This window comes from Apiotrichum porosum (assembly GCF_003942205.1).
Source record: "Apiotrichum porosum strain DSM 27194 chromosome Unknown scaffold_14, whole genome shotgun sequence".
Classification (NCBI taxonomy): domain Eukaryota; kingdom Fungi; phylum Basidiomycota; class Tremellomycetes; order Trichosporonales; family Trichosporonaceae; genus Apiotrichum; species Apiotrichum porosum.
Genome location: NW_021167121.1, coordinates 83,888 through 103,659, shown reverse-complemented (window position 1 = coordinate 103,659; position 19,772 = coordinate 83,888). Strand labels below are relative to the sequence as shown.

The 19,772-nt window shown below is 60.2% G+C and overlaps 4 protein-coding genes across 4 annotated transcripts; all 4 read right to left on the bottom strand.

Moving 5' to 3' along the window:
• Window positions 1–207: 207 nt before the first annotated feature.
• On the bottom strand, window positions 208–2,237 carry EHS24_002820 (uncharacterized protein; the record flags this gene model as incomplete). The annotated part of the gene is made up of 3 exons (XM_028618541.1): window positions 208–1,456; window positions 1,604–1,654; window positions 1,897–2,237. The coding sequence occupies 3 exons, from the start codon at window positions 2,235–2,237 to the stop codon at window positions 208–210; spliced, it is 1,641 nt and encodes a 546-aa protein (XP_028472908.1).
• Window positions 2,238–2,737: 500 nt separating this feature from the next.
• EHS24_002819 (uncharacterized protein) lies at window positions 2,738–5,024 on the bottom strand (the record flags this gene model as incomplete). Its single annotated transcript, XM_028618540.1, has 5 exons — window positions 2,738–3,140; window positions 3,235–3,666; window positions 3,738–3,966; window positions 4,391–4,680; window positions 4,747–5,024. 5 exons carry the CDS (start codon window positions 5,022–5,024, stop codon window positions 2,738–2,740), a joined length of 1,632 nt encoding a protein of 543 aa, XP_028472907.1.
• Window positions 5,025–6,934: 1,910 nt separating this feature from the next.
• EHS24_002818 (uncharacterized protein) lies at window positions 6,935–8,571 on the bottom strand (the record flags this gene model as incomplete). The annotated part of the gene is made up of 3 exons (XM_028618539.1): window positions 6,935–7,104; window positions 7,157–8,058; window positions 8,114–8,571. 3 exons carry the CDS (start codon window positions 8,569–8,571, stop codon window positions 6,935–6,937), a joined length of 1,530 nt encoding a protein of 509 aa, XP_028472906.1.
• A 3,156-nt stretch (window positions 8,572–11,727) lies between these two features.
• On the bottom strand, window positions 11,728–14,060 carry EHS24_002817 (uncharacterized protein; the record flags this gene model as incomplete). Its single annotated transcript, XM_028618538.1, has 2 exons — window positions 11,728–13,574; window positions 13,646–14,060. The coding sequence occupies 2 exons, from the start codon at window positions 14,058–14,060 to the stop codon at window positions 11,728–11,730; spliced, it is 2,262 nt and encodes a 753-aa protein (XP_028472905.1).
• Between the last annotated feature and the right edge of the window lie 5,712 nt (window positions 14,061–19,772).

The following is a 19,772-nucleotide window of genomic DNA, read 5'->3' as shown; positions in this document are numbered from 1 at the left end:
TGTTGCCCCGCAGAGGTCAGATCGGAAAAGAAAGCTAGAAAAACGTGGTGGTGGTAGCCCAAACGAGAGGATATGGGGGGCGATACAAACTAGAACTGGCGGGGGTGGTCGTAACAACGAAAACAACTCTAGAGCGCGACGGAGCACGCCCAGGAGAGGGTGGCGGCGGCGGTGCGCGCGCGCACGCACGCACGCTTTCGGATCGGCTTAGAAGAGGCTGGAGACGGTCAGGCCGGCAGCGAGGAGGGCACCAGACATGGCGAGGCCCGAAGCACCGCTCTTGCCCGAACCCGAGCCCGAGCCCGAGCTCGTGCCAGTGTCGCTGCCGCTGCCACTGCCATTGCCCGACGACGATGAGCCAGACGACGAGCTGGTCGACCCGGTCGGGATAGGGGCGGTAGCCGCCGACTGGTAGTCTGTGAACGTGTTGTTTGCCGAGTCGGCGAGGGTCGCAAAGCCGATAGCAGGGGGGTCCATGCGGAAGACCGAGTAGACGTTCTTCATGAAAGTGTCGCCGAAGATCCACGAAATCTGGGACTGGGCCATGCCTTGGAAGGCGCCGACGCAGTAGTAGTTGTACGGGAGCCTGCTGGTGCTGAGCTCCGAGGCCGGAATGACAGTGGCAATCATGTCGTACTCGTAGAGCCTGTATGCCACGCCGCCAAAGGTAATGTCGACCTGGATCGAAGGGAGGGTGTCGCAAGGGAAGACGTACACGCCCTGCTGGACCTGCTCGGAGCCGCGGATGGCAGCGTAAATGTTGTCAACGTTGCTGTACGGGCCCATGATGAGTGACGTGCCAGAGTCGATGAGTGCCCAGTTTGTCGCCGAGCTCGACGAAAAGATGCCACCGGAGCTGCTCGACACGTCGATGTTCTGGCCGTTGATGCTGATGCCGTCAAGAGGGATACGCCAGTAGTCCTTGGCAGTGGCGGGGAACGAGACCCAGTTGATGCTGCCAGTGTACTTGGACGTGTCGGTGCCACCGAGGGTGATCTGGCCACCCGGGTGGATGTAGCTGGTGGTGTCGGTCCAGTTGAGAGTCGAGGTCTCGCGGCCGAGGTACATGCTGAACATGGGGCTGTCCCAGGTGGACGATACGGCCTGCCAGAAGGGCAGGATGGTGTTGGTGGCGATGGTCTGCCAGGCGAGACCCATGAGACCAGCAACAGTTGTGCCTTGCTGGTTCCAGTCGGTGACATTGTCGGCAGTGGCAAACACCTGATTGTTGTTGGTAAAGCCGCCCATGGACACGACGTCTCTCACGTAGGAGCCGTCGGTCGTGCCCTTGCCATACTCGATCGCAAACGAGTTGTTGATCAGCTTGAACGTTGACGACTTTGCCGTGTCGAACACTGGTGCGCCACCACACTCGATAGCGGACGTGCACCGGTCCATGACCCACAGGTCCGACGAGCCCGTGTCAAGCACAATATCAAAGTTCTGCGCCGGAGTTCTGCGCCGCGCGTCAGCACATGGGCCATCTGTCTGTGCCAAGCTCAGTGGCGCTACCAGACGCGGATGTTATTATTAAGGCATCCGCAGCGCCAAAGGGCCCACCTGGCCCACATGGTGGCGTAACCATCCCGCGTCCCCAACTTACCCAATGCTGACATTTGCGGTGTACTGCAAGTCGCGACCCCAGTTGGTCATGCTGTTGTTGGTGGTTAGCGCGGGTCACAGTGGAATCACATTTGCGCAGCAGCAGCAGCAGAACGGAGCCTGTCTCTCTCCCTCTCGTGCCTCCCCCTCTGCCTTTTGTTGGGGGCGGCGGCGGGGTCCGCACTCGCCAGCGTCGACGGATGACGCGGAGTGCGGCGCCGTTGAACCGCCCTTGCTCCTGCTCCCGCCGTGGGCGGCGTCGACCACGTCATTCACATGCACGTCGAAACTCACTCTACCTGGCTGCTCGCTCGCTTTGCGTTCCGAAGCTCGCGCTCGCCGTTGATCCAGTCGAGGTCGCGCTTGGCCTGCTCCTGGCCCTCGGTATCGAGCATGCGGGCGTGCTTGATACGGGCGTTCACGAGCTGGTCGCGGGCCCAGGCGCGTCGCACCTTGGGGTCCTGGTCGAAGCGGCGGTTGTTGTGGTGTGTGAGCTGGAGGGTGGTGACACCGGGACCGCGCTTTGCGACAGGGGTGGCAGCATCATCCGCAGCTGCGTTAGGGTGTGGGGACGGCGCAGCGTTGGTGTTGATGGCCGACGCCAGTGCGAGGGCGAGGACGAGTGGTGCGTGCATGGCTGGCTGCGACGGTTTGGGTGTAGCCGAGTGGAGAGAACAAGAGTGGAGGGGTGAAGAGATGTGAATGGAAGAGACGAAGAGAGAAGAGAAAGAAGGTTGGACGATGTGGGACAAGGGCAAACAGTGTTGGTGTCTCTCTTCTTACCCACCCCGAACTCTCTCTCCTCTAAACGTCTCTCTCTTCCCTTGGCGGTTACGAGCGAGCAAGCGGGGCAGGCGCGGGAAGAAGCGTCTTTGCCCCCCCCCCTCTCTTCCGCGCACGCCCACGGGCTCTGTAGGCTGGCTCCCCAGGCAGGATCGCTGCCCCCCCCCCCCCACACATTAAGCGCGATCGCCGCCGCTGCGGATAGGCACAGACACATGCATGACGTCGACTCTATTACAAATGGCAACACTAATGTTTTATGTTCATTATAAATCCCCCGGATGTGATGTTAAAGGAAAGGCATTAAAGGGAGAGCGGCAAACACAAATAACCCCGCTAAAACTGCACAGCCTCAACACTGGCCGCCCACCACATGCAACACGGTCCAAACCACACACATGCCGCCCAATCTCCACAGCCCACGCCCCGCAACAGTAGCAGCAGCAGCGCTTACAGCATGGGCAGGCTCGCCGCTGGACCCCGGCGACGTGGACGAGTCCGTGGCGGCAGCCTGTTGATTGCCGGACGCGCTGGCGCCGTGTCCGCCGCGAGTGCTCGACTGTGTTCTAGACTTTGATGACGGGGTCCCGAACGCAATGGAGTTTTTGCCGCCAATGGCCATGATGCTCGTCGTCGTGTATCGCAAGTCGGCATCCGTGGCCAGCGTCGCAAACCCCACAGCTGCCGGGGAGGAGCGGTAGACGCTGTAGACGTTTTTAAGAAACGTGTCCCCCAACAGCCAAAAGTCGTCCGAGCTGGGTGGTGGCGTTAGTGGCTGTCATCTGGAGCGATTATTTTTGGTCCTCTGGGCGCCACACCTGGTGTGATGGCTTGGCAACCAACACCCACCTGTCCATGCCCACCAAAGAGCCCGTGCATGTTGTCCCCGATGAACTCAACTGCAGCACCAGGTCGGGCGGGTAGATGCTGAAGGGGACGCCGCCAAAGACCAGGTCGAGCTGCGGCAGCATCGAAAGGTTGCTGCAGGGGAACGTGTACACGTCCGTGTCGTATCCGAGCATGTTGAAGGTCACATCGCTGTCGATGCTTGCTCCCGGGACCTGGGCGTAGATGGCCGCCACGGCCTTGCGGGCACCCAGCGCCACCGTCGTGCCCGTGTCGATGACTGCCAACGGTTTGGCGCCATTTTTGCGTGTCGTGTCCACTGTGGCACCGTTGATGATGGCGCCGTCTAGGGGGATCTGCCAGTACACGCTGCCACTGTTTTCCGAGGCACTGATGTACGTGATGTCGCCCGTGAACAGGGATGTGTCCAAGTCACTTTGGCACGAGTCAGCGCCAACATGACCATAAAAACAATAAATGGAGAGAAAAAAAAAAGAGCGACCTACCCTAGCGACAACTCGCCACCGGCGACTTCATAGTTGTTGTTGTTGCGGTCCAGGCAGCGGGCGAGGTAGATGCCGAACTGTGGCGATGCCCAAGTGGTCTGCGCGGCGCTGTTGGCCCAGAAACTCCGTCCGTCTGTCGGACTCGATGGCCACCCAAGGCCCAACAGCCCTCCCTTGGTGGTACCTGCCATGGCGCCCACGCTGTCGCTGCCAGTGTACGTCACCAGGCCTGGGATTTCGTCAGCTCTGGAAAGGATCGAGGATTGGGATCGAGATCAACAGAAGAGTTTCGAGATCCCGTCGGCGTCATCCGCCACGGTGATGCGCTTGGCAGAAACAGACGTCACTTGTGCCACCTCCGTCGTTTTTGGTGCCCCCCCCAGGGCATGGGAAGTGGTCCACTGCAGCACCGCCGTGGCCACTGTCCACCCACTCGCGACAGCTGCACACCTCGAAAGATCCGAGGAGCACAGGCCATTAAGCACCGCCGCGAGCAGTGCACATGGACCAGTACGGCTGTGCAGATATGGTTGCCATATAGCTAGCCATACACTGTTTGCACCGACCATGACTGATCGACCCCGTCTGTGTCCTCGTCTTCAAAGCCCGGATATCCCAAAACTCGATCGTTCCAGAAACCACTCGCGACTCACCAACCTGCTGCCCCGTAACGACGTTGCCTCCAATCGCTACCGTGTCGGTCCCGTACGCTCCGCTGACGCCGCCGACACCGTAGTCTTGGTTAAACGGCGTCCCGTTGGTGCTAAAGCTCGACGACGCGGCGGGCGAGAACGGCGTGACCCCGCCGCAGGCCATGCCCGTGCAACTCGTGTACACCCACAGCGTCGTGCTGCCCGTGTCGAGGGTGACGTTGACGATCTGTGGTGGGGACCCGATCGAGATGGGGACGCTGTACGAGAGGTCACGGTAGACGTTGATCAGGCTGGGACGGGGGGTCAGCCCGGTCAGAGTCCCAAGTAACCGACCGTGTTAGCGCGGCTCTACTCACTCGGCGTTCCAGCGTCGTTTGTGCTTTGGAGGCGGGAGGAGGTCGGCATACTTGCTCTGCGTGGCAGCGAGCATGCCCGCGATCCACTCGTTTGCGCGGCGATCTCGTGGGTCCATGTGGTTCTGGTCTTTGCGAATGCCTGCGTCGTGCCGGCCGTCATGGAACACCACATTGGGCAATGCGGTCGCGGTCGGATGTGACGGGGGTGGTGCAGGGGCAGCGCTCACGAGCTGCAGCACTGCTACCCCCACGAGCACTGTGGCGAGCTCGACGAGCATGGCAGTGTTGACACGGTGAGGAGAAGAACACGGATAAGATTATCGCCCCCTGTGTCCATGGTCATCCATGATAAAGTCATTTTTGAGACCATGGGCCCGGCGTCGTCCGTGGCCCCGTGGGCCGTGGGGGCAGAGGGACATGCTATCATTTCGCTACGTCTTCCGATGTCATTTACTTTGGCGTTTCGTACAGAATGACGCCGAGGGCGGCCCCGGCCGACAGCCCACGGGCCACGGGGTTGCCAAGGATTCCAGCGCTTGAAACCCCAAAGGGGGCATAACGGGCGGCTGCAGAGACAGAGACCTCGGACATGCACAACGACAGAGAGGTCTCGGTTCATAAATTGAGCCCAAGAGAGAAAGTTGCGCACATGACATGACGTCGTCGCCGAGTGGGTGTGGTGCCTGGTGGCGACATGACATCGGCAGGGTGTCTCATGTGTCTCCCATCAAACGAGCAGAGCCGACGACGGCGACGACGACGACGACGACGGACCGACGGCGGCGTAGGTTCCAGAGTTCTCTTGGCAGTGTGCTGCGCCGTTGGCTCTCACGGGTCCTGCCATCTGCACCCCGATTGTTGGCAGACGATTATGCTTAGGAGAGCAGAGAGGAAGATCCATGCAAATCGATTTTCCATCTTTTGGCCTGAACAAGTAAAAAGATCTCGGTTGGTGGCGCCGGTGGCCGGTGGGCCATTTGGACCGATGAATATCCGTTTCGGCAGTTTCAACCGTCTGCAACACGAGGGAGAAAGAATGGGGCGGCGGGAACAACAGCACACATCCGAGCAAACATGTAGTTTGGGGTGGAATGGCCATGTATACGGTATATGCGGTATACGGCATGACGCTGTGTGAACTGTGTGTCGAGTGTCCACATGATGGCTGTATCCACACCTCTGCGCCTCTGCAGCTGTCCCCAGAAGGCGCCTTGGGCGGCATGTCAACGTTGCCCCAGTAATTACATCATGTCGTTCTACCCGGGGAATGTAGGGCGCTTACGAATGCAGTCGTGGGATCATGGGGGGGGGGGGTTCCACAAGGACTGGAAGAGGGCAAAAGGGGCAGGCTCTGCGCTGGCCTCGTTTGCCGACAGACGCAGTATTGGCCTGGTTGCTTCAAAAATATGTGGTTCCCCCGTCCCATAGTGTGTTTCGTTCCGTGGCGCATAACGCACTATCGAATGGAACCCATCCACTTGATCCACTTTCCACCGGCCATAGTGTGTTTTCTGGCAGTGGCACTGCGCACTGTACGGGGCTCCTTGTACGTTGGCACAAACAGCAGCCACGGTGTGTGCGTGCAATCACCATGGGGGAGGCCCCGCCTTCACCTGCACGCGCATGTGTGGATACCGCGCACCACTTTCCGGTATCTCCGGCATGCAGGCATGCTTGGGAAAGCACCACACCACTGTACCACTGTACCGAGCCCACCGGAAACTGTGGAAACGATGGACAGTGACTCCCCCGCGTACCGCGGACCATCACCAGCGCATACGCCGCTCGCGCTCGCATAGCATATTAGGTGATAAGGTTGGCATCGTCTATTCCTGCGTACAGTGCAGCACATGCGTAATGGGGGGCCCAAAGGATAGAACGCAGTATCGCGGTCCCCGGTATCCCCGGTGTCAGGATGGTGTGTTTTGTTTGTGCACGCCTGCGGAACGAGGCCACATGGAGCGCCGCCGCCGCAACGTGAGACAATGTCCAGATGCGATAATATGGACACATGGCGACTCGGTTGAAGTTGTCGGGCAGGGCCCCCACGGCCAGTGACTGTTCCAATACATCTCGCTACGGTTATTCGGAGGTTCATGTCATTCATCTATTGGTACAACTCTGGTATAGTGAGTGGCCTGCCCATCTACGACCTCGACACACCAGGACGTCAAAAGCCAACATGTCATCAGATCACAGCAGCGATAATGGCTGCCACCGCGACGGCACCAAGGGCGGCCGAGGCGGCGGGAACACGCGGAGACGCGGCGCTGACCGCGTCGGCGCCGGCGTTGATTGCCTTGGCCGCGCCAGCGGCGAGGGGGGCAAAGCCGATCGAGGGCGGGTCGTAGCGGTGGGCTGTGGGGTGCGTCAGAATACGCAGTACTGTGTAGGCAGACCGTTTACGCACCAGTGTACACATTCTTCATGAAGGGGGCGCCCATGAGCCACTCGTCGTAGCCGTCGGCGCTCAGGATGGCGCCCAGACAGTAGCCCGTGCTGTACGGGTGCGCGGCGTACATGAGGTCGTCACCCGTAATGTTGTACGTCTGCGACCCGAAGGTAAAGCCCACGCTCCACTTGTTAAAGCTGTCGCAAGGGGCGGCCCAGTACGAGGAGCCAGAACCGGTACGCTGGGCATTTTTCAGGCTGCGGTAGATCTGCGAGACCACCGTGGTGCCGCCGAGAATGACAGAGGTACCCGAGTCGATGATGGCCGACGCGTTGCCGGGGTTGACGGAATTGGCGGTCGACGAGCCACCGCCACCGGACATTGTGATGGCGTCGAGGGGCACAGCCCAGTATGCGGGCCTGGTGGCGTTGACGAGGTCGATGTAGGTGAGGTCGCCGTCAAACAAGTCGGTGTTGACACCGCCCAGCGTGACCTGGCCGCCGGGCGTAATGGGCTTGGCGACGTTCTGGTCGGTTGTCTTCTCGTTGCGCGCCAAGTAGACGCCAAACTGTTTGTCCTGCCATCCTCCAACGGCGGCGTGCCAGAAGGGGTCGGTATAGTTTTTGCCCGAAGTCGTGTTGGTCATGGGCCACGACATGCCGAGCAGGCCTGCCATGGGTGCCGAAAAGTCTGACGTGCGTGTAACAACTCCAAACTTGAAGTCGTCAATGACCTGGCCGGCCACGGCCACCGTGTCGGTAGCGTACGTGCCCTTTGCGTAGCCGATAGCGTACTGGAGCTCCAGGGTTTCATTCGTCGATTTGTAGGTCGACGACGCCGACATGGAGACGTTGCGCGAGTTGAACCACAGGTCGGACGAGCCGGTGTCAAACGTGACATCCACAGTGGTTCCTGGAGTGCTGTGGTTGGGGTGTCAGGAGACGTAACAGCAAAAGCACTTGAGACACTACTCACCCAAGAGTCACAGGGATGGTGTAGTATACATCCCTGTTCAAGTTGGTCAGAGACTCAGTCGTCGAAGCCGACACGTTGCTCGATCCCGTGGCGTTGAGCGCGCCCGCCTGGCCGACGATCTGGGCCTCGCCAGAGGCACTGGACGTGCTCCTTGCGGGAGCGGTTGCGGACACGACGACACTCGCGCTCTGGCGCTTGACCAAGTTTGAGTCCAAGTCCAAGTTCAAGTCGAGCGACCCGCCAAGGGGCATGTTGATCATGTGGCCATACCTGGCCTTGACGCGGGCCAAGTCGCGGGTGATGTGGTGCGCCGTGCGTTCCTCGTGGTGGACGGTGTTGATACCGACGTGGACGGGACCGAGGCGCGGGTCGAGGTTGCGCTCAGCGTGAGCGTGGCTGGGTGCGGGTGCGGCCATGGCCGAGGCCGCGAGCGCGAGTACGAGGGCTGCAGTCACCATGGTGTGGGGGTGACGTCGAGAGCTAGTAAAAAGTGGTTGTTGGATGGCTCGTTGACTCTTGGCTCGCCCTATATAACATCAGAAGATGCTTAAGGTCCCTGTCTGTGCGCGTACTGCATCAGCTCGGTGGCTCGGCGGCCAACTCGGAGGCGGTGTTCAGCGGTTGTCAGGACGTGCAGGGCCAGCACGTTTCCATCATGCTCGCATTGCTGGGGATATGGCAAGGAACGATGCCCGTGATGAACGTTTCTCTCTCTGTGCTGCTGTCGTCCCTGCTGGAGCTTGCAGTCGCTTGGAGCCACAGCTGCGGCCGCCAAGGCCAGTGCTTCCAATAAAGTATGCGTGTAATGAGAAGCTGCAGGCCGACGCGGTGGGTATCGTTGGTGGAATGGAGGGATGATAGCACAGAGACTGTTGGCGAGCTCGATGGTCTTGGCATCAAGGACTTGGACGGTGCCTTGCAGGAGAGTGGGCGTCCTATGTGGCCTGCGGATGCTTCTGGCTGCTGTGCCGACGCGTGCCGAGTTGATGCACCCGGCTGCCACCACAGTCGCCGATGCATACCGTGCTGTGCAGCAGCGCGGATGCGGGTCTCCACCGAAGAGACGGCATACCGCACTCTGCAAACGTAAACGTAAACGCAAACGCAAACGCTGACGCCGCCAAGCTCTGCCAATGGATCAATGGACAGGCAGGCGTCCAGGACGCAATGCCGCCCCTCAGGTCGATATCCCTCACTTTGCTCCTCTCGGATGTATCGCATACGTCGGCAACCAGAGCATGTCTTGGCACTCGGCGTCGCCGTTGGCGGTGTGGCATCGCCGTCGCCGTCGCGCCGTCATTGGCTTCGGCCGTGTGTGCGAAATGGGATAAGCGCCACGGGCGCCGTGGGCGTGGTGATGGGGTGTTGCAAGGCGGCGCTCGGTGTCGTGCTGTGTGTGCCGAGCGAGGACTTGGCGGGTGGGTGTGGGCTGCAGTAGGTATGTACATAGTAGGCACCCGCAATCTCGTCGCTCGTCGTCGTACAGGTCGCCGGACAAGCAAGTGTTCCTGGTGGTCAGTTTGCGGTGCTTTTATCAGGTGATCAGCTGACGGCTCGTCTCGGGCGTGTGCTGTGCTGTGCTCTGGGCAATGAGCAATCGCTCGCGGCCTCTTTAGTCCTTGGCACTTGACTGGGAACCTTTGCGTAATGGCAGTGGCATGGAGATGGGTTGAAGTCGGTTTCGCGCCTGGAAGACGAGTCTTGGCGTCAGCAGCAGACACTGTCAGTAGCATCTTGGCCTCGGTCACAACCTATACCGCCTGTTGTACACCCGTCACCCGTGAGGTCGCCGTCAGTACAAGGCAGACAACAGCTGTTGCAGGGAGCGCGGCAGACGCGCGCCACTGTTTAAGAGTCAGAACCTCTCCCTGCGCGTAAAGTCAGTCAGTCTCGCACCCACTTTTGATAGATACAAAAAGGAGACAGAAACACACGACGACGTGTGCGAATGAGAACAACAACTTGGCATCCCCAGTAGAAGTACATGCATGTGGCATGGCACGTCGCAGCACCGCAGGCCCTGCGCAGGCAGCCGCCGCAGTCGTGGCTAGCAGCGGAATGCTCGTGGCGGCTGACACAAACGGCCAAACGGTTAGCCACTGCCGCTGCCACGACTGACCCTTGCCACTGCCACTGACTGTCACACTTAGCTCTGTCACCAACCGCGAGCGTACTGTATGCCTGCTCCGACGTGTCACCCCAGCGTACCAGCGTGCGTCATGCCTTGGCAGGAAGGACGCGCCACGACAACACGACAAAGGACAAACGACCGACCAAGGCCACCACACACCGTCGTCTACACCGCGCCGCTCCCAGCTCAGAGTGTGGCCGGTCCGGGCGCCGACCTCCGATCACAACAAGGCCACAGCGGCACAGCTCCCCCTCTCTCTCTTGCATCTTGCCACCAAAAATGCGGCCGGTCCCGTTGCTCTCACACTCCCAGCTCCCAAACGCCCAGTGGCCAAAATGGCCTAATGTGGCGCGCCCGCCTGCCTGAATATGCCTTGGCAGCCGCTCTCGGCCAAGACCAGCTTGTTCCTTTGCAGCCAAGCGGCCGAGCCGCCGAGCGGCCTCTGGGCCTTGTCGGCATTCAGGACACACGACGGACCGCTACTCTGGACACGGAGGACCAAATTGACAGAAGAGGGAAGGGAAGAGACGCCGAGCCCCCCCCCCCCCCCCCCCATTCATGACGCCACAGGACACAACGATGGTTTCGGGCAATTTGTGCAACAAAAAAAGACGACATCCAGACGATCCAAAACGGTCCAACCAACGCTTTCGTCGACGCCACACCACGGCATGTGCCGCGTCTCGGCAAAACGGCACAAATGTGTTAATGTGGGCGGATGCTGCCCTCGCGCGCCCCTCGGATCCTCGGAGAGCAGCCACTGACGACGGCGACGACGGTGACGACGTTTTTTTGACACAAAGAAAAAAGAGAGAGAGAGAGAGAGAGATAAAACGGAACAAAGGCAAGACAAAAGTCCCAGTCCAACACATACCATTCATACACGCGTCATCGTCAAAGTACACCGCCTTTTGCCTTTCCCATCGTTTCCCATGGTGGATTCAGATGCATGCAATTATTCGTGTGAATAGCAATAGAGAAAAAGAGAGAAAGAGAGAGAGAGAGAGAGAGATGGAAAGAAGAGGAAAGAATGGACGATGGAAGCGAGATGAAAACGTGTATTTTCGGGAGATGGGGGGGGGTTGGGGATGGATGGGGTCCAGCCAAGTCCGTGAAGGGTGGATCGATGAGGGAGGGTGAGGGTGGGGTGGTAGCGAGGTGCAACTACTGCTTTAAGATGGCATCCGCGAACACAACAAGAATGGGGGTTTGGGGGTGGGGGCAACTAGATAAATAAAAAAAAGAGATCTCGGTCGTTCTGCTCAAAAGTGTTCAATGACCGCATGCTGGTACAAGTCGTTTCGTGGTCCTCGGAGCCGTCTAGCGGCAATCAGGCTCCAGGCCGGAGGGGGAGGGGTTGTGGATAAGGGAGCGTGGCAGTGGTAGGGGTTGGTTGGTTGTAATCACACGATGTTTAAAGATAGCGGGCAGGGAGGATGCAGGGCGTTACGTCGTCTTCGTTGTCGTCGTCGTCGTCACCTGTTTACGCCTTGATACCACCACCACCACCGCCACGGCGGCGGAAGAGGGACGCAAAGCTGTACTTGCGGACGAACACGGCCGTCTTGGTGTTCTCGGCGGGCGCGGGGACGGCGCGGATGGCAGAGTTGGCCGATGTGGCGCTGTTGACGCTGCGCTCCTCGGCGGGCGGTTCGAGGACCGACGACGACGAGCACGAGCTCGAGCTGGGGTCGAGCTCGGGCGTCGGGGGCGACGTGACCAGCGTGGTGGGCACGACCTGGTTGCGCAGCGCCGAGGGCGAGTTGGCCGTCTGGTTGCCGCGGCTGGACATGCCCAGCGAGCCGAGACGCGACGCCGACGACGACGTGGTCTGGGACAAGCTCGTCGACAGACTGCGGGGGTCAAACCTGGACGTGAATGCCTTGGCCTCGGTCTGCTGCGGCACGGCCGGCACAGCCGGGCGCTCTTCGGTGAGCTTGTTCAGTTGAGGCTCGGTCGCAGAGCGCGTGGCAGTAGGCTTGGGCGTCCTGTCGCCGCCGCCGCCGCTGCTGCTGCTCGATGCAAACTCGCGAATAGACGAAATGGAAAACTTGCGGGTGAGCGTCTTGGCAGTAGCGGACGCGGTGGATCCACTGCGCTTGTGGCCTGTGCCGACGCTGGGGGACGCCGGCGCGGACACGGGGTGACCGGCCTGGGCGGCGCGAAGCTCCGAGAGGGCATACGATGACGCGCGGCGCGAAAACGTGGGAGGGGTCTCTGTCTTTTGCGCGGCATCGGTGAGGGAGCCAGGAAGGAGGGTGCAGTGCTCCCAACCAGGCAGCAGCGCCTGTGGGAGGGAGCCCTCTGGGCCGAATATGGCGAGGTTGCGGACACCGCCACAAAGGAGTGTGTCTGCACCAGGCATGCTGTCTGGGCCGGGCGCAGTGTCCTGTGCCATCCAGGCGCCGTATCCAGTGACGCAACCAAACAGGTTGCGGCGGACACGCTGGTCCATCGTGGGAAGCAGCGGCAAGAGGAAACGCTCGACTACTGGTGCAAACGCGGCAGGCGCCTCGGTGGGCACAATGTTGATGATGGACAAGGGGGCCAGCTCAGAGTAAGGGGTGGCTGCGGTGACACTGTTTGCGGTAATGGCAGTGGTCAGGATCGGGAGGACGGCTGTGGACAAGACGACCGTGTGCTGCAGCATCTCCTGGAGAACGCGCTGGGGGTCGGCCCTCGGTGCCGGGGTGGGGATAAAGTTGATGACGGCGTCAAACGGCGAGCCCTCGGACACGCGTGGCTCGTCGCCAAAGATGAGGGTCTTCATGCGGCGGTTGGAGCGCTCATTGCCCAGAGTGCTCATGGAGAGAACCGAGGGGGCACGCTTGGTGCCGCCACCCGATGCGGATGCAAGGCGTGACAGGTCAACCTGAGACCCGGGCACGGACCCGGCGGGAGACGCGGGCGACGACGACGAGGCCACCGACGATCGCCTGCCAAACGGTGACAGCAGCTTGCGGGGCTGCTGTGGCGTGAGGGGCGGTGTCATTGTGCCCGAGCTAGAAGCGCCCGAGTTGCGGCGCGACCGCGAACCCCACGAGGTGGGCCTCGGCGCGGCAAAGTCGTTGCTCTTGCGGTACGACTCTGCCAGGAGGGACCCATGCTGCAAGAGTGCGGGGAGGGGGTGCGACTGTTCGAGTGCGGTCGCCGAGGGCTGGAATGGCTGGATAGTAGGGTAGATTGTGCGCGTATCCTCGAGATTGAGGAGCTGCGAGGGGGACGAAAGCGCCTCAATCTCGGGCAACGGTGCCAAGCTTCCAACAAGGATGAGCGTGTCCTGGAACGTCTGCGAGTAGAGTAGCGGCGAAAGCGCGGAGCGGGTGACCTCTGCGAGAACGTAGTCAGTATGGATGGAGGTTGGGGGCCGGCGGCCAAGGAAACACAAAAAAAAAACGCACCGCCAAGAACAAGGATCACCCTATCGCCCTTTGCCCAGATGTCCGCGCCGCGCGCAGCCTCGAGAGGATCGATCACCCACGGTGCGCGACCGTCACGTCCGAGGGCCGGTAGGCTGTTGAGGGTGGGTAATTCGGTCTGCCTCTGTTTCCCCGGGTTGGGGCTTGCCTGCTGCTGGCGCCGGAACGCGGAGGGTGGTGGGCGGGGACGCATCGGCGACTTGCCCTCTGCGACGGGCGACAAGGGGATGGTGATGACAGGGCGCTCTGCTGGGACTGGCGAGCGTGCTGCGGACCTGGTTTCGGGGCCGGTGTGCGTCGGGGACAGTCTGGGGGCTGAGATGACTGGGGTGGAGGCAGATGTCGACGACGACGACGAGCGCTTGCTGCTCGAGCCACTGCTGCTGCCGATGCGCATGGTGAAGAGAAGAGCGGGGGGCGGGAGGGGGGGGGGCAGGAGGGGCCGCGCTTTTAGTAAAAGCTGGGGGGGAGGGAATGCCGGGCGCTGCGTGGGACAGCGCTGGATAGAAAGGTGACGTCGATATAGAAAGGGTGAGAGCGATGCTGTATGGCGGTGAGGCCGACGGGGGTGGAAGAAAAAGAGGTGTATAGGTGGGGGTTTGTCGGGCGCCCAGAGAGAGACGGAGAGAGGGAGAAGGGGTGTGTGTGTGTGTGATCTGCACAGTGGAGATCTCTGTTGGGAAGATGGGCGCGCAGACGGGGTGGGTGGAAGTGGAAGCGGTAGTGGTAGTAGGTGGGTGGTGGATATGTAGATGTGTGTACTTTGTGTTGTAGGTTGTGAGTGAGATGAGAGAAGCGGCGAGGAGAGGAGGAGTGAGGGAGACAGAGACGGTTGCTGTGGGTGGGTGGGTGGATGGGTGGATAGATGGATCGTGTGGGAGACATGGGCCGCGGGGGGAGGAGGGGGAAGGAGGCAAGGAGGGAAGGGGGAGGAGGGAAGGGGGGGAAGGCAGAGGGGGGAAGGCAGAGGGGGAAGGCCCCCGAGGGAAGGCCTTGTGGGTTGTTCCTTGCCGTGCGCAGCCAGGGGGGTGGGCCACAAAAAAAAGACCCACTCATCCCTGGTCTCTCTGGCCGTCTGGTCTCTCTCTCTGATGTCTGGGCGGTTCCTCTTTTGGTAAAGGCCGCTCTTGCCGCAGTCCGCAGGCTCTCGACCGACTGTGCATGGCGTATACATGGTGTGTGCATGTGTGTGTCTCTCTCTCTCTGTGCCGCTGGTCGCAGTCGCAGTCACAACCACTGCTCTGATGCAGAGAGCGGCAGAAGGAGCTGCCGGCACGCTGGCGCGCTGGTACTCTGTGCATATTTTGTCGCCTCTTCCGTATCCCCCCTGGCCCATATTCACAAAACCATATGAGTGTGCGATTACTTTTGCATGCAGTACTTGCGCACCCACAGAGCGAGCGCGTCACAGAGCGTACATGGTTGTCCTTGGCACACACACTAACTGCGCGGCTCCACCCCGGATCCAGGGAGAACGAGGCGAGAGAGAGAGAAAGCAAGGGGATGTGATTGCACTGACGTCGATGACAACCTGTGCGCCGGTGCTCGCCCGAAGAGGGGAAACCAGGGCTCATGCTCTACCGAGCGAGCGACGAGAGCACACCGCGCAGGCAGCACACGCCAACATGCTTACCGCTGGCTGTGGCGTGGCTCTCGCTCGCTCTCTCAACCCAACTGTGCAACGCCTAATGGACGACGACGACGTCATAATGGCCCGAAACTGCCCCTTTGGCGTCTTTGGGACAGGCTCTCGTTGCCTCAAACGACCAGCGCCGGCAGAAAGCCCCTGCGCGCGCATTGCCCGTGGTGGTGAGCCTCTCGCTCGTCTCGGAAACAACACCGTTCTCACTCTTTGCTGGCTGGCTCTCTCACATCAAATCTCAACAAAATGGTAAACAGGGTTTTGGACACAATCTGGGTCTCATCTCTGGGTCTCTGGGTCTCGGCCGTCCCGGTAAGTACTAAGGACCAGCGCGCGAAATGGGCCCCCTTCTCCCGTACCACTTGATCTCTCCCAAAGCAGAAGGGGGGGCCCACACCACCAACCTCCCGCTTCAAACCAAACCTTGTGCCCCCCGCTCTACCCTTCCCAAATCGGGCTATTGCAGAGACCTGCGAGGCCTATTTAAACATTAGACAAAACACCCCACACCGCTTTGTTCTGTTAATTGGGAGGCAGCTTGCCCTTTGCGCTCGCCTCGATCCCCCCAGATCAACAGAGGCAGCTAGCTAGCTCGGTAGAGGCCTTTGCTTTGATGAGGCAAAAGGAGACCAAAAATGCAATGCCAATCCAGTCAGTTCCAGGCACAGTTCCACCGCAAGTTAATAAACACCAAGAGGAGATCCCGGCGGCATGCCGTTCTCGCCATCGGCTCGCCATCTCAAGCGTTTCGTTTACCCAGCACCAAATGCAAAAACAACAATACCCTCGTGCGTGCGTGCTTGCGTGCGTGCGTGCACGACGGTGGATGTCGATCGGGACCAGAGCGACGACGAGAGACACACAATTGTGTATACAAAATACACAAAATACAAGACAAACAAAGACGCAAGACACAAGACAAGACACCACACTCCTATTTTGTTCTTTTTCCCAGAGCCCAAGAGCTAGAGGCCAAGAGCCTGCCTGGCTTTCAGATTCACACCACGTTGCGCTCTTTGCTCTGGCCAGCTGGCGGCAAACTCCCCCTTGTGACCGAACACCGAATACATGTGACGAGCAGTGACGCAACGGGCGCGGGGGGGGGATCGCTTGTCCGACACACCATACGCACCCCCATCGGGAGTTCCGGCGCATGTACTGTATATGCCTGCACCCTGCAAATTGCTGATCCCCCCTCCGGGCGGGCGGGCTGGGGGCGGCGCGGGCGGCGTGTGAGAGGAGAGGGCCTGGGACCTGCCCAGCTGCTCAAACTGCGCGCCGACGTGGCTTGGCTTGGCTTTGCCCGGTGGCGGCCGCAGAGCCCACGGCGCCACGGCCTGGGTGTGTGTCATGGCGTGCGCCGTGAATGACTGCGCTTATCGATTGATGCGTTTGATCGGGTTGTTGGGAGGGTTTGGGCTCGCACCCCCCTGTCACGGATCACGGATAATGTACAGAGCCATTCTGCATGCGAACGGCCAGTCGGCCAGTACGTACGTCTATGCACGTTATTCTATATACTGCGCTATACAGCAGATACACTGCACATGTGCGCTTTGCGGCATGCAAGCAGGTGTGTCTCAAACTATCCCTTTGCCTTTCGCAATAAGGAATCAAATCACCGAACAAAACTACTCTGTCATGGCCCACCGTTGAAATGACCACTTTGGCTGGCCGTTGGCCGCTGGCGTCATAGCGTGCTGGGACCTTTTTTTGTGATTGCATGTTGGCTGCACGCAAGATGCCAGCACCTCCCACACCTCGGATCCTCGGAGCCCTTTGACTTGCCGCAAATGCGCAGCCGGGGGGTGGTTGTGTCTGGCCTCCCTCTGGGGAAGCCGTACCGATCCAACCGAGAGATCGCGAGAGATGAGAGATGAGAGATGAGATGAGACCGTGGGCCGTGGGCCGCCCAAAGCAACAGCCCCGAGCTGTTTGCCCCCCCTCCCCCCAGGTATGCAGATCGGGCGATCTGGCGTGGCACCTTGGTTCCACTGCACGTCATCGGGGGTGACGGCGATCTTGCTTCCGGTGTGGCAGCACGAACGGGGTGGCAGAGACAGAATGGGTGTCGTCTCTCCAGTACGGGGGTTGTCTGGTATGTCTGGTGGTTTACGGTCTCGGCCCTTTGCCAGCATCTGCGACGCTGCGGGCGGCTGTGGCGAGTGGTGATGGCCATGGTGATGGGCGATGGGCGATGGGCTACGGGCAATGAGGCTATGGTCAACTGCGGATATACCTAGGATTACGGTCCCCCTTCTTTTCCTGGCTTCTGCATCTTCTGCGCCGCGTCAAGAGACAAAAGTATAACTGCGAGCGTGTGCACTGCGCGCGTGCGTGCGTTTTTCTGGGCACATGTCCTGGATGGGTCCTGGAGACACCCGACCCCAAACAGTACACTGGAAACATGCTGTGACAGCTGAGACTGTGAGCCTGACTGAGCCTGAAACTGGGCACTGGATTACCAGTTGAGAGCTGCACGGCCGGCCTGCGGCGGAGCTCAGAGAAGAGCGCACGTTTGGACTGCGGCAACAGCAGGTTACAACCGTAGTGCACGTGTCCCTAATGCCTAATGCAATGTGCCCAGCAGGATACATGGCAGTGGCATGTGGACGGTATCCAACAGGTCGCACTGAACGTTGTGGCTTTCCGTGGCAGCTTCCAGCTCTCGGGTGCCACTTACCCCTTCGTCCAGCGCATATCCTCACCTCACGTTGCGACCCAGTCTCGCCACATCTGTCTGCCACACAGACCAAAGAGGTATGCCGCAATACCATACCCACAGACGACCCCCGGAAACAGGCTGTGCGCAGTCCGGACAAGACACGGTGCAAAGGCGCAAAAATGACGCCACAGTGCACAACCTTCCATGTCTGCGGGGCGCCCGTGAGGCTGTGGGCCAGAAAAAGAACTCGAGAGAGTGGGCGCTGGCTGCGGGGCTCTAGGCTTTGCCTTGTTGATTCTACAGCCTGTAACCTGTAGCGCGTAGCCCGTAGCCCGGAGGCTTCCTGGTATAAGCCACACTCCGTTGTCTCTGTTCCCCCCGTGCACACGCGTCCGTCTACTACGGCCAGCACAGGAACACACACGGCACTGCCGAGATCGTACAGTGTACAGTGTGCGCGCAGGAAATGCGAGCCAAGGAGCCAAGGAGCCAGGAGGCGAGCCGGCTGTGCGGGAGCGTGTGCGAGATCGAAACTGAAAAAAAGTCATGCCAAGACAGCAGCCGCAACAATAGATGCGGTTACACCGCCATTTGACACCATGTCCCTATGCCAGTACACGCAGAAGTGTTCAAAGTGAACGAGGTCTAGGAGGACCGCACACACACACCCCGTCCGCCCGCAGAACACTTTGGTATCTCGGCTGACGTCACGGCCACACCACACACCACAGCACACACACAACCCCAACCCCAACCCCAACCCCAACCCCTGCCCCGAGGGCCGCCGGACCGGTGGCCGAACACTGACAGAAGTGGACACAAGAGGAGATTGACCGCTTCGGTACATGGCTGGTTTAGCTGGCAGCTGGCAGATTGGCCCCATGGTGGAAACTGGCACAAGCGCTGAATTCAATGAGCGAAACTTGCCTAGCGGAACAGCACAGCACCGCGTACCGTCTACGTCATGCCTGCAGCGACCAGGCGATAATGTTTCGGCGTAAAGTGTTCGTCCACACGTTTTGGTTGGGAAAGGTTTTGGTCAAATGTACATCATGAAGTCGTCGCGGTTCCTGGCAAATGTAATGTAAAGGCCAAGGCTCGCAAGCGGCAGCGGCAGGCAGCAGCGGCATGCCGTCATCCTCTTCCGAACTGGTCGTCTCTGCGATTACTCATGCTGGGTGCCAGGTGCTGGATGGGGAAGGAGCGCGGCGTCCTGGCCACCACACGTTTGCGTAACCCGCCCTCACACACCCCGGCCCCCTTACATATGCTTGCCCCCCGGGTCCCCGGCCAAGCCGATCGAACATGACATGACACAGACATTCTGACGTCTTGTTCCCAGACGGCCACGCGAGCACGAGAGAAAAGGCACGCATTGAGTGCGCATGAGTGCATTGGCGGCATGAGATTCATTGGCAGTGGCATCGCGGCAGGTGGGCCATCGGCCATGGCCCTCGGGCCAGATGGATGAAATGTATGTATACAGCAGCAGCAGTACCTGCCAAAAGAGGACAGGAGGGGAGTCGCGGAACATCTGCAGTCGCGATGGTGGTGGGAATGGGAACGGGAATGGAAATGGGACTGGGACTGGAGGGATCCAGCCACCCCCGGTCATGCCATGCCATTTGAGACTTACCCGTCTGCGTCGTGGCTCGACGTGTCCGAGACCCAACACTTTTTTGTCAGGTCAGACATGCAGACAGCGGCCCAGTGGCCAGTGGGCTATCGTTTTGCTATCACTTCACGTTGACAACACAAACGTGGCCCGTGGGTTGCCGCTGTTCCACTCCCACTACTCGGCA